Source organism: Pagrus major, chromosome 20 (assembly GCF_040436345.1).
Source record: "Pagrus major chromosome 20, Pma_NU_1.0".
NCBI classification, from domain to species: Eukaryota; Metazoa; Chordata; class Actinopteri; order Spariformes; family Sparidae; genus Pagrus; species Pagrus major.
The window spans coordinates 26,960,617-26,974,033 of record NC_133234.1 but is presented as its reverse complement, the minus strand read 5'-3'; the positions used below and the strand labels follow the sequence as shown (position 1 = coordinate 26,974,033).

Sequence of the window (13,417 nt, the reverse complement as noted above, 5' to 3'; positions counted from 1 at the left end):
CCATGATACACTTTCACAAATATGTGTTGTGAAGATCAGGCTCTGATAGATCGCTGTACTTTAAATAGAACAGGGCGCCCACTGATTGTCTGATTGTCATCTCATTGATTGAAAACACCTGACTCTTCAAAGTAACTGCCAATCCTAGAGGTTCACACTTTTGCCACTCACAGATATGTAATATTGGATCATTTTCCTCAATACATAAATGGCCAAGTATAATATTTTTGTCTCATTTGTTTAATTGGGTTCTCTTTATCTACTTTTGGGACTTTTAGGAAAATCTGATGATGTTTTAGGTCATGTTTATGCAGAAATATAGAAGAATTTAAAGGGTTCACAAACTTTCAAGCACCACTAATATATATGTGTGTGTATATATATATATATATATATATACACACACACACATATATGTATATATATATATATATATATATATATATATATATATATATATATATATATATATATATAGTATATGCCTTTTCATGGCTTTATTTACAGGACAGCTTCGAGATGACAGGAAATGTGGTCAGAGAGCGGCCTCTGTACATGGGTTGCATGCTCGACCAACTGAGCTACTGTGGTGCCGTGTATATTCATACATGTATGTAGTGTATGTAACATTTACCAAATAGTGTAAACAGTGATAGACTCTCCAGACCAACCCCCTGACCTCAGTTGGGAACAGTCTTTGTCACAATCTGCAACCAATGACTTGCTTAGAGAGACAAAACCAGCCTGGCTTCTATAATCACCAGCTGTTGTTGTGACACATATTTCAGGACTGTTTTATGTTAGTATGTCCGGTTAACAACAGAATATGCAGTTTGGGTGGTGAGGGATTTACCGTACTCTCAGAATGACTCATTTTAAAAGGTCAAACTGGAGGAACTCTCACTCTATAAACTGCGAGGTCTGTTTTTTTCAATGAGGCAACTTCAAGATCCCTGAAAAACCTGAACAATTAATTAAAGGCAAGGCAAGGCAAGTTTATTTGTATAGCACAATTCAGACACAAGGCAACTCAAAGTGCTTTACAGGCGCATAAAAATTACAGTAAAAGCATTTAAAATACATTAAAACAAAACATTAAAACAAGTTAAGAAATAGGAAAGTAGGCTAAAATAGAATAGGTTTCCTACGCCAGCTTCCTGGTTTTTGCTGGATTTACCTCCCATTGTTCTACTTGTCACTCGTCCCAGAAAAAAAAGCAGCCAACCAGCGGTGATAACCTTAAGAGACCCCTTGTCTCCACTTGGTTCCACTCGGCCCTGAGTTGGCCCCCAATCCAGCGGTAAAACAGCTTAATAGGAAAAAACACCTTTTCTTCCTATTAGCTTTGGCCTTTTCCCAGAACCCGGTATTACTCTGCCCTGAATTGGTCCGAGTCGCCCAACTATAACAATGATCAACAGAAATCCAGCAAAACTTACTATTCAATTTAAAATAAAATAAAATAAATAAGAGATAATTAGAGAAAATAAAAGTTACAGTGCAGTTCAAAGCCTTGATATTGTTTCAGTGAAAGGCAGTGGCAAACAAAAAGGTGTTCAGTCTTGATTTAAAAGAGGTGAGAGTCGGAGCAGACCTGCAGTTTTCAGGGAGTTTGTTCCAGATATGTGGAGCATAATAATTGAACGCTGCTTCTCCATGTTTAGTTTTGACTGTAGGGACTGAAAGCAGAACTGTACCTGATGACCTCAGAGGTCTGGATGGTTCGTAACCTGGCTGCAGATCAGAAATGTATTTTGGCCCGAAACCAGTCAGTGCTTTATAAACCAACAGCAGGATTTTGACATCTATTCTTTAACTGACAGGAAGCCAGTGTAAAGATCTGAGAACTGGAGTGATGTGATCTACTTTTTTGGTTCTTGTTAGGACTCGAGCAGCAGCGTTCTGGATCAGCTGCAGCTGTCTGATGGATCTTTTAGAGAGTCCTGTAAAGACACCGTTACAGTAGTCGAGTCTGCTGAAGATAAATGCATGGACAAGTTTTTCCAAATCCTGCCGAGACATAAGTCCTTTTATCCTGGATATATTTTTAAGATGATAGTAGGCCGACTTTGTAATTGACTTAATGTGGCTGCTGAAATTCAGGTCTGAGTCTATGATTACACTGAGGTTTCTGGCTTGGTTTGCAGTTTTCAACATTACAGATTGAAGCTGAGCAGAGACTATTAGTCGTTCTTCCTTGGCTCCAAAAACAATTATTTCAGTCTTATCTTTGTTTAACTCAAGAAAACTCTGACACATCCAATCATTGATTTGTTCAATGCATCTACTTAGCGTTTGTATGGGATTACAGTCCCCTGGTGATATGGTTATGTACATTTGTGTGTCATCTGCATAACTATGGTAACATATTTTGTTGTTTTCCATTATCTGAGCTAGAGGAAGCATTTAAATGTTGAATAGTAGAGGCCCCAGAATGGAGCCCTGGGGTACTTCGCTTGTCATTTTCATCCGTTCAGATGTGTAATTACCTATAGACACAAAGTAGTCTTTATCATTTAGATAGGATTTAAACCAATTTAGTGCTGTACCAGAGAGTCTCACCCAGTTTTCCAGTTGGTCCAGTATTATGTTGTGGTCGACTGTGTCAAACGCAGCACTGAGATCCAGTAATACTAAGACTGAAATTTTGCCATTGTCTGTGTTTAAATGAATGTCATTGATGACCTTGACTAGAGCGGTTTCAGTGCTGTGATGTGGTCGAAATCCTGATTGGAAGACATCAAAACAGCCATTTATTATTAAGTAATTGTTCAGCTGTTGAAAAACAGCTTTTTCAATGATTTTACCTAAAATTGGGAGGTTTGATATGGGCCTATAATTATTCATTACTGATGTGTCTAGATTGTTCTTCTTCAGGAGCTGTTTAATGACTGCAGTTTTCATGGCTTGGGGGAAGATGCCTGAAAGAAGAGACATGTTGACAATCTGTAGCAGATCTGAAGTCATGCAGTCTGAAACTTTTTTGAAGAACCCTGCTGGTAAAATATCAAGGCAGCAGGAGGAAGATTTCAAATGTTGTATTATTTCTTGCAGGTTTTTGTCATTGAGTGGATCAAATTGTGTCATAGTGTTAGAGTTGGTTTTAGGTGGACACATGGATAACACAGCTTCTGTACCTGGTACAGTGGCACTGACCGCTTGTCTAATTTTCTGAATTTTGTCAGTGAAGAAGGATGCAAATTCATTACAGGCCCTGGTAGATAGATGTTCAGAGGCTACTGGCACAGGAGGGTTTGTTAGCCTGTTGACAGTAGCAAACAGGGCACGTGCATTATTATTGTTTTTAACAACAATTAACAATTAATTAAAAGGTCGGATTAACTTCTACTCAAATGCATAAACTATGAAAGAATCTCTAATAAATTGTCACCTTCACAATCACAACAGCAGAAAACGTCCAATGAAATAACCCGTCAGATTTAACACCATCAAATAGAAGATGAATCATATCAGCTTGAGCAATTTCTTTCCTTAAATTGAAGACATCTTTTTGTATTAAATGAATGTGTCAGCCTATCGCAGAGAGTCGAGGATCTCTTTACTTCTGGACGACTCGATCAGACGACCTCAAAAAGAAGCCAAGTCAAGAGCTTTGGTTGGGATGTACATAATACACTCCAGTTTTATTTGAGCTTTTATATTTTTTTTGGTTTAAATCACAAACAGTTCAAAGAAAAAGTACAGAAATGAGTTCAAATGACAAAAGATTCCTTTCTAAGGTCAGCACAAACAAAAAATCAGCCCTAACATCACCGTGCTCGCACCTTTTATACCTTCACACCTCAACAACAACCTTAGCACAGCTCATTCCTCTCAACAGACAACGTCGTTTGTAAAACAGGATCTAGCATATGAATACATCAGGAGAGTCTCAGCAGCCCTGTGCATTTTGGGTGAACAGGCCACAGGACGGTGTCAGTTGGTGCAGCAGCCGTACATCAACTTAAAATCAAATCACAAACTCATCTATCGGCTGGTGAAGGCAGCGGCATCATCAACACGTCGGTTAGACTTCCTGCTGTCCAGGTGTCAGGGCAGACGACAGTCGGTCACAGGACATATATTTCCATCTGACTTCAAATGATTCATTTAAAAGACTCAATAAGAACAATAAGAAAGTTACACAGGAGGCAGGCCAGTGGCCATTAAAATCATTAATTGAACCTAAGATCAGAGTTAAGGTACAGATTTGAGAAAAACAAAGATTCCCCTTGTAGTCTATAAAGATGATTATCTTTAAAATGCATCATGAAGAAGAAAAGAAACATGTTAAATGAAACAATATGCACTTTAGTTACCTTGTATCCCAACTTAACATATATAATATAAATTCAACAAAACCTCTTAACACGCTCGTGTTGACATAACATCATCTATATTGATGTAAGCTCTATAAGTATTCGGAATTAGAAAATAAAGTTATAATCAACAAGTATCTGATATACCAATCAATGAAAGTCTAAACCAAACCAGTATGAGAAGATCGTGCATGAACTCAACATGGACCAATACATAGAAAATGACATATTTCAGCTCTTTAACCATCAGTGTTGTACTTAAAGTCTGAACAGTAGTTTTTTTTCATCAGAACAGTAATTAATTAGAGACATTCATTGAACTTTAGGTCAGGTCAGATTCCTCTTTTACTCTGAAAAGACAATTCTTTAAAAATAATGCACAAAGAAAAAGAAACAAATGTTAATCAAACAATCATCACTTAAACCATCTTATATCCTAACGTAATCAACAGGATTAAAAACATTTTACATGAGCGATGAGCTTCTATCTTAACAAACTGCGATGACTAACCAGCTGTGTTTCAGTATAAGCTCTGTCTCTTTAAGTGTCAGGAATTATAGAAAGTCATAATTAAAAAAATATGTGCACCCAATATATCTGCACATATTCAGTGGTCTGCATAACCAGGAAGTAAGCTTTTTTGTTGTATGTACAAGGTGAGCAATTCTCATTGGTTTGAATGGGCGCCATCTTTGCATCTGGTATCTGGTTATTACATAAATCTATGGGGCAGATGATTGGAACACCAGCAGTGTTGTGCGGTGAAGGGGGAGGTGGATTGACTCGTTTAGTGTCTGAATCTTATCAATAAGACCTTTAACAGACCGAGAATCTAACACATCTGTCATTGCTCTTAGTCAATTGGACAGATGTGCGCATAATTGTCAGATTTAAAAGCCCACAGGCCTGGGTACAGAGGCTCAGTGAAGCTGGAGTCAAAGGTGTAAAGGTGTCTCAGGCTGTTCATGGAGACTCTGTAGAAGGACAGAGTGCCACCTTCATGGTCGAGAAACACCCCAACTTTGTTGACACCCTCAGGGGGAATAGGACCAGCCCACACCTGACCATTATGTAATGCCTTGAGTTTGGATTGATCTGTTCTTTTGCCAAAAGACCATGATATTGAATTTAATCCAAGCTCAGTGTCATCACCGTCTCCTTTTCGGCCAACTCCCTTGTAAGTAGCAAGTACAAAAACAGAATCATTCGAACCGTTACTCAACTCTACCTCCCAGTAATGGCGCCCACTCAACCCCTCTTTGCACAACACCTGGGTATGACCGTCAAACCTCTCTGGGTGATCAGGATAATCCAGCCAGCGATCACATGTCGCCTTCTTGTTGTCCTCTGATAGATGGAGGTAGCCGTTTGCTGTGTTTGGGTCCAGGGTGAGATCACAGGCGTCTGATGGAGAGACCAAAACAAAATGTGTGATTAATCATTCTGATGGATAACAACAGGTTTCTTAAGGAGAGTAATTTATACAGCGTATTTATGACTCAGAGAAGCACAGTAAATGACTTACACCAGATCAAATCTCTTTTGTTTGCGATATTCCTCACAGGAGGGAGGGCAGGCTTTGAAAAATCCTCAGTGACCAGTTTGCCGTCCTTGTATTGGTAGATGGTTGCTCCCGTGTATTTCTTATTGTCAATGGCGGCGACAAGGAAACGGAATCGGCGGCTGTTCTTCAGTGCTTTGGCAAGATGGTGGACACTTTTGGCTTTTTCTCTCATTTTGTCAAGAACATCTTCTGAGGAGTACCATGGGTCTTCATGGCTACACCCTTTTTCAAGTGAATGCACGTAGTGGTCCATGTCATCCAGGCAGGGGTCAGCACTCTGCAGGGAGGTGAAGACGAAGCACAGAGCATCATCGACACCTGCAGCAAGAACCTCTCTGTCCAGCTCTGACTGATTTGGGACGATCTTTGTTCCCTCCATCATTTCCACACAGGACCTGATGACGTTGATCTCTCTCTCTTTATGATCCAGCCACTTGTCTAGTTTTTCATGACTGAATGGTGACTTGTTTCTGTCATCAAGGAGTTTCTCTACTGAGCTCTCGTCTTCTTTACCTTCACGGATGAGGGGAAATTTATCCCTCATGGTCTGCTTGAGCTTAGATGCATAACGACCACACTGTGTTTCAAAATTGCTTAACTCTTCTCGAATCTGTGGAAAATTCTCCACCACTGTGTCGTCCAGAGAATCGTTGCATCTCATTTGTATTTCTCTTAAATCTTCGAGAGCATCCTGCATCTTCTGAACTAATCCAATGCTGATCCCTCTCTTCAGCTCAGCTGCAGTAGGGTCATAATTCTTCAGAGGCGTCAGCCAGACCATCACTGGAACGCTCTTCTCTCCTTTTTCTCCCAGCAGCTTTGGAAGTTCTGCATAGGTCTTCACTGCATCTTCAAATGTTGTAGGGTTTCTGTCAAGGATGAAGTCTCCGTAGAATTTGCAGGAGAATTTGTTGGTCATGTTTTTTTCTTCATCAGTCAGCTTGATGGCAACTTTACCCCCAATATTAAATGAGGGGAACTTCTTGATCACTGCCTCCATGTGGCCCTGGATGTCCTGAACGCTGCTGTCTTCTAACTTCTCACTGTCAAACACAAAGAAAGCATTTGCCCCATAAAGGATTCGTGTGACTACATGTGTTGCTGTGGTCTTCTTGATGGAATCTTTCTTTTGGTTGATCATGGCTTCAAGTTGAGTCATTGTCAACTCATTGAAGTGTGTGGTAGCTTTGTACTGCAACGTCACTCTGCTCTGATTCTTGGATTTCTTCGTATCATTCAGATACTTGGCAGATCCTGAAACTTCAACCAGTCCACACATGAAACTGGCCTTCAGAGAAGCTTCAATATCCAGCAGAGAGGACTTGGATTCAATGGAGTCAGATGCAGTGATTTCAAATGTACTGAAATGCTTGGGGTTATTAGTTATCTGCCCTTGGAGAGTTAAGCCTACAGAAAAAAGAAACACGAGTAATCTGTTAGAGCATGGACAGAATTTAAATATAAAGTCACACAATTACAAAAAGGATTTTTGCAGCTTCATCATGAAGGTATTCTTGGACCAAAACAATGGAGAACCTGTGACAGTAGAATTGATAGTTTTGCAGATAGCCACTGGTCTATCAGTGAAGTTTAAGTGACGAACACAAATGCTTTCAACACAATCACACACTCGTCTCAAAAAACATGAAGTCAAGGACAACATTTGCAAATAAGTATGAATGTTTTTTCTTGAAGCTTTTTCTCACACAAATAAGTCAATAACTGCTTGAATCTGCTGCTACAAGTCTCAAATACTGGCACATGCTACACTGACAACTGATGTACGTCGCTCTGGTTGTCTGCTGGACAACAAGAGGGGAGGAGGCATTGCTATTGGCTGCTGTATTGTTTTGCAGTTATACATCATTCATTCATTCATTCATTCATTCATTCATTCATTCATTCATTCATTTATTCAATCAATCATTTATTGCCAAAGACAATTCATGGCTACTTTTATTTTACTATAAAAACAAAGCAGAAGCACCTCAAGTAAAAATTAAAAACATATTGTAAAGAAATAATAAATGCTGTACACATCACATTTATTATTAAAGGACATCGTTCAAGTCATCTTTTTCTTTCTGTTTTTTTTAATTTAAAAAAATAAATAAATATTGTGATAAATATGGTACCATGGACTTTATATCCTGATGATATCATACTGTGCGTTTCTGGTCTTGTTACATCCCTAGTGTTTAGTAGTGTTGTTGATTGATTCTGGTCTATATCTTGACATTTTATACAAAGTATTCTACATATTGTGTTATAATATATTGTAATAATATAATATGCAAAGTGACTGCCCTCTACAGGTTGAAATCTGGCTATTGCAGTTGAATTTTGCTATCAGCAGATCCTGAGGCAGGCGACAGCTTTCATCACCAATCAACCCACCCTTCCTGCCACCCCCTATAAAACTAACGTCTCCTGACTCGACAGACCGTGGAGAATATCAATGAAGAGATAGGGATAGAACAATTATTATCATTATTATAGTCTTATTAACATCCATATCTCAATTAGTAAAGCTGTTATTACCGTTGTGGCTGCAGTACCCCGCCCCTGTCTCTGCCTCCCTGCCTCACCCCCCTCTCTCTGCACTCAAACTCACAGCTTTAATTACGCCCCCATATGATTTTTATGTCAAACTTATTCTTTCTGTCCTGTATACACATATACATTTAGGGCATTTAGCAGACGACTTACAGTAATTCATACACTGATGGCACCGGTGGCTGCCATGCAAGGTGCCAAGCAGCACATCAGGGGTTCAATATCTTGCTCAAGGACACTTCAACACGCAGACCAGGGGAATCGAACCAGCAACCTTCTGATAACAATATGCTGGCTCTACCCCTGAGCCACAGCCACCCGTATATGAATGTAGGTTTGATTAAAATATGTGTCACCATTTTATGAAATGACTTCAAAGACAGGTAGAATGAAATATATTCTTAATATGAGTTTAGTCCAGACTTACGTGGGATCAGTTTATCTTCCACGGCATCGTAGAGACTTCCCAGGGTGAAAGTTCGACCCAGGGCAGCGACTACAAGGGAATCTGAGCTGTCCATTTCCGCAGCCTGTAGAGAAATGTCAGGTTAGTGAGCACATCGCCTTCTGTACTGCATTTACACTGTTTATAACATGAGGAGTCAGCCTACAAGTCTACCCTGTAAATGCAGTACTTCCCTGTAAACACTAGTCTGATGCTGATACTGTTACACAGACTGGAGTACTGAAAAAGTCTAAACACAGTTTAAACAAGTTTTTGTCTCTGTCCGCCCAGTTTGTCCTCACCTGGTGAAAGGTGTGTAGATCAGCTGAGTTGTGAGAGTCTTCTTGACTTCCAGCTGGAGCTTCCAGTGTGATCAGTGATGCTGAGAGATTCCTTATATCCTGTCAGATACTGACTCCTCCCATGACTCACCTCCCACCGTGACGGGAAGTCTTTCCACAGAAATGACGAAATATGAAGATAAAGACCTTCCAATGACCACATCATTTCTGTTTTCCTAAAAGTCCTTAAAGTAGATAAAGAGAACCCAACTAAACAAATGAGACAAAAATATTAGACTTGGTCTTTTATTTATTGAAGAAAATGATCCAATATTACATATCTGTGAGTGGCAAAAGTATGTGAACCTTTGCTTTCAGTATCTGGTGTGACTCCCTTGTGCAGCAATAACTGCAACTGAATGTTTCCGGTAACTGTTGATTAGTCCTGCACATCGATTTGGAGGAATTTTAGCCCATTCCTCCGTACAGAAAAGCTTCAACTCCGGGATGTTGGTGGGTTTCCTCACATGAACTGCTCGCTTCAGGTCCTTCCACAACATTTTGATCGGATGAAGGTCAGGACTTTGACTTGGCCATTCCAAAACATTAACTTTATTCTTCTTTAACCATTCTTTGGTAGAATGACTTGTGTGCTTACGGTTGTTGTTTTGCTGCATGACCTACATTCTCTTGAGATTCAGTGCACGGACAGATGTTCTGACATTTTCCTTTAGGATTTGCTGGTATATTGCATAATTCATTGTTCCATCAATGATGGCAAGCCGTCCTGGCCCAGATGCAGCAAAACAGGCCCAAACCACGATACTACCACCACCATGTTTCACAGAGGGGATAAGGTTCTTATGCTGGAATGCAGTGTTTTCCTTTCTCCAAACATAATGCTTCTCATTAAACCAGAAAGTTCTATTTTGGTTTCATCCATCCACAAAACATTTTTCCAGTAGTCTTCTGGCTTGTCCACGTGATCTTTAGCAAACTGCAGACGGGCAGCAATGATCTTTTTGGAGAGCAGTGGCTTTCTCCTTGCAACCCTGCCATGCACACCATTGTTGTTCAGTGTTCTCCTGACGGTGGACTCATGAACATTAATATTAGCCAATGTGAGAGAGACCTTTAGTTGCTTAGAAGTTACCCTGGGGACCTCGCCGACGATTATACGTCTTGCTCTTGGAGTGATCTTTGTTGGTCGACCACTCCTGGGGAGGGTAACAATGGTCTTGAATTTCCTCCATTTGTACACAATCTGTCTGACTGTGGATTGGTGGAGTTCAAACCTTTAGAGATGGTTTTGTAGCCTTTTCCGGCCTGATGAGCATCAACAACTCTTTTTCTGAGGTCCTCAGAAATCTCCTTTGTTCATGCCATGATACACTTTCACAAACATGTGTGGTTGAAGTTGTGAATACATTTTAAATCTGCATTTGTATCAGAATACACATAGTGACGGAGTATTGATTGTCTGATAACAGGTGCAAGATCTGTCTGTTGTTTAATCAGGTACTTAAAATGCTGCTAACTATTTAAGAATTTGTTCACAGAAATGCTGTTTACATCAGAATGACTTTATACTCATATTTCCCAGCAGTGTGAGATTAAAGGTAACCAATTAATGTTCTGAAGATGACCAGTATGATTAAATGAACTGACATTAGTCTACATGATCGCTGTAATAAACAAACAAAACAGCTTTTGTTTCATTGTTTTTTTAAAACTTCCTTGAATGAGTAAAGTTCTTTCGTAAGAATACACAGATGATAAATCATAGGTTATCAGATTTAGTCATCAATCAACAACTATTTCAGAAAAACAAACAGTCCCAGTTCCACAGAATTGGCGTGGACTTTATAGTGATGTATGCCAGTAGGTGTTTCTTTATTTCTGTGGAAACACTTTATACTCATATTTCCCAGCAGTGTTAGATTGCATCAAAACATTGTTTGTTTGTTTTTTCTCCACTTCAGCCACTAGAGCAGATTGGCGACTTGGGGCCTGTCACGCTCTGAGATAGACAATGTTGATATCTGGAGGTATGTCATGATAAGAGTCCGTAGAAGACCGAATCTGGCAGGATATGTCTGACGTTAAAGAAACAAAGATTACTGATTGAATGAAGTTTTTCACACAGAAATGAAGGTACACCTACTGATCAATGAAGAACTTTCCATGACCACAGAATTTCTGTTGAATAAATACTTCAGTAGCCGAGGATCCATCGATCTGATACTTGCTGAATGAAACTGCTAAAACAACTAACAGGTCATACTCCTGATGATACCACAGTAACACAGCAAACAGATTTTGCAGAAAGGCATCCATGTATGTAGAGCTAGGGTTGGTAAGTTATTCTAGAAGCATGTTTTGTTATATTTTTAGATAAACTCTAAACATCCCGGCAGCAATCAATAAATCTAATGCTCTGATAAATAGAGGAAGAAAATCAGTAACTAGGGTTGGGTGATGTCTGCCGAATTGGCACATGACGATGTCTACAGTGAAACGTTGTGATGGACGTTGACGTTGTTTTTTATGAATCTGAGGCAGCGTGTCCCCTCAGTGTTGTCTTAAGGCAGCAGTTGTGTATTAGCTCATCACTGTCGCTGCTGCTGTTTCCCACCGTTGCTCTGACACAGTGGCGTGCACAGACTTTTTGAAGGGCAGGGCAGTTTATCATGTTTTAACCAGCCAAGGGGGCAGTTTAGTGCAACAATTGGGCCACGAGGGGGGGTGACTGCCCCCCCCCCCCCCATCTCCAACTGTGTCACCCTGCAGAGGAAACTATCTCCTGTTACCACTGACATACTGTGTCAGGTTTAAAAGTGTCCTCGTCCCCACACCACATGTCCGTGACTTAGCTTGATATGCATAAAACAATGTTAGCGGACTAGCCAAGGAAGCTAAGCTAAGAAAACTGTGTATAAAAACGGCTTGACTGAGAGAAACAGTGGCCCGCGGGAAAAGAAACACTGCTGTAACAAATTTAACTAAGTGTCTTGGGTTATTTTTTATTCATTTTTTATTTATTTAATTTTTGTATTATTTTATTTTTTACAGAAAAAAAAGGCCCTGGCATGAGACTTCAATTTCTCTCAGCGAAAATACACAGATGATAAATCATAGGTTATCGGATTTAGTCATCAATCAACAACTATTTCAACACAGAAAAACAAACAGTCCCAGTTCCACAGAATTGGCGTGGACTTTATAGTGATGTATGCCAGTAGGTGTTTCTTTATTTCTGTGGGAACACTTTATACTCATATTTCCCAGCAGTGTTAGATTACATCAAAACATTGTTTGTTTGTTTGTTTTCCACTTCAGCCATTTGTAATGTCTTTATAGTGACGTGTCCCAGTACGTGTGTCTTCATTTCTGTGGAAACACTTCTGCTATCCCGTTGGCACCACCTCTGCACCAAAGTAGTGTCAAAGTAGTGTTTTCCCTGCACCTAGAAACCAGAGTACAGCCATGATTTGATGCTGAAATAAACCCTCTTTAGAATAATGATTTGACCTCTGACACTTTAATTCACCCTCTGAATCCTCAAACCTCTCTGATTATTTCCAGGTTTACTTCATCATATTAGAGACTTTTAATGTGGTCTCGTCTCAGACTTGAGAATGAAACAGAACAAAGAGCAGCTCTGCAGGCAGATAATGATGAATAGGGTAATATTTGTACATGTAAGTGTGTAAACTGGTATTGACGTCTAACACATGAACTACAGTAAATCTTATTAGGCCAACTATATTTCCATTATCCCCACTGACTAGTGCTTGGAGTTGTTTGACTGGTCCTTCTGGCACTGGAAAGTGACCGATTGCTGTTGTTATTCATTTTCATACATTGTTTTGATCACATATTTCACACAGTCCTAACATCTCATCAACCATTGTTTGCAAGTTTGCCAACCAATATCCTCATGGTTTTATCTTCCTTCCCCCCTTGCACAGTGATCTATACTGTGCGAATCAGAGATCAGCATGTTAAACAATGACGCAACAGTTCCAATGCATCAGGGATTTTCTTTACATGTTTTTTAATTAATGAATTATGGTGAAATTCTTACAGTAATTGTTTACTTAGAAAATGTACACAACTGCTCAAAAGTTTGGGGTCACTGAGAAATGTCCTTATTTTAAAAAAAAAATCCATTAAATTAATCAGAGATACAGTTCAGACATTATTAATGTGATAAATTACTTTTTTATTTGGAAAAAGCTGATTTCAGTT

General features: G+C 39.5%; 1 protein-coding gene across 1 annotated transcript; it reads right to left on the bottom strand.

The window, feature by feature from the left end:
* Positions 1-3,674: 3,674 nt before the first annotated feature.
* LOC141015662 (neoverrucotoxin subunit alpha-like) lies at positions 3,675-8,967 on the bottom strand. Its single transcript, XM_073489807.1, has 3 exons — positions 8,868-8,967; positions 5,846-7,291; positions 3,675-5,724 (listed from the first exon to the last, which is right to left on the bottom strand). The coding sequence occupies exons 1-3, from the start codon at positions 8,959-8,961 to the stop codon at positions 5,174-5,176; spliced, it is 2,091 nt and encodes a 696-aa protein (XP_073345908.1). The 5' UTR covers positions 8,962-8,967; the 3' UTR covers positions 3,675-5,173.
* Positions 8,968-13,417: the final 4,450 nt, after the last annotated feature.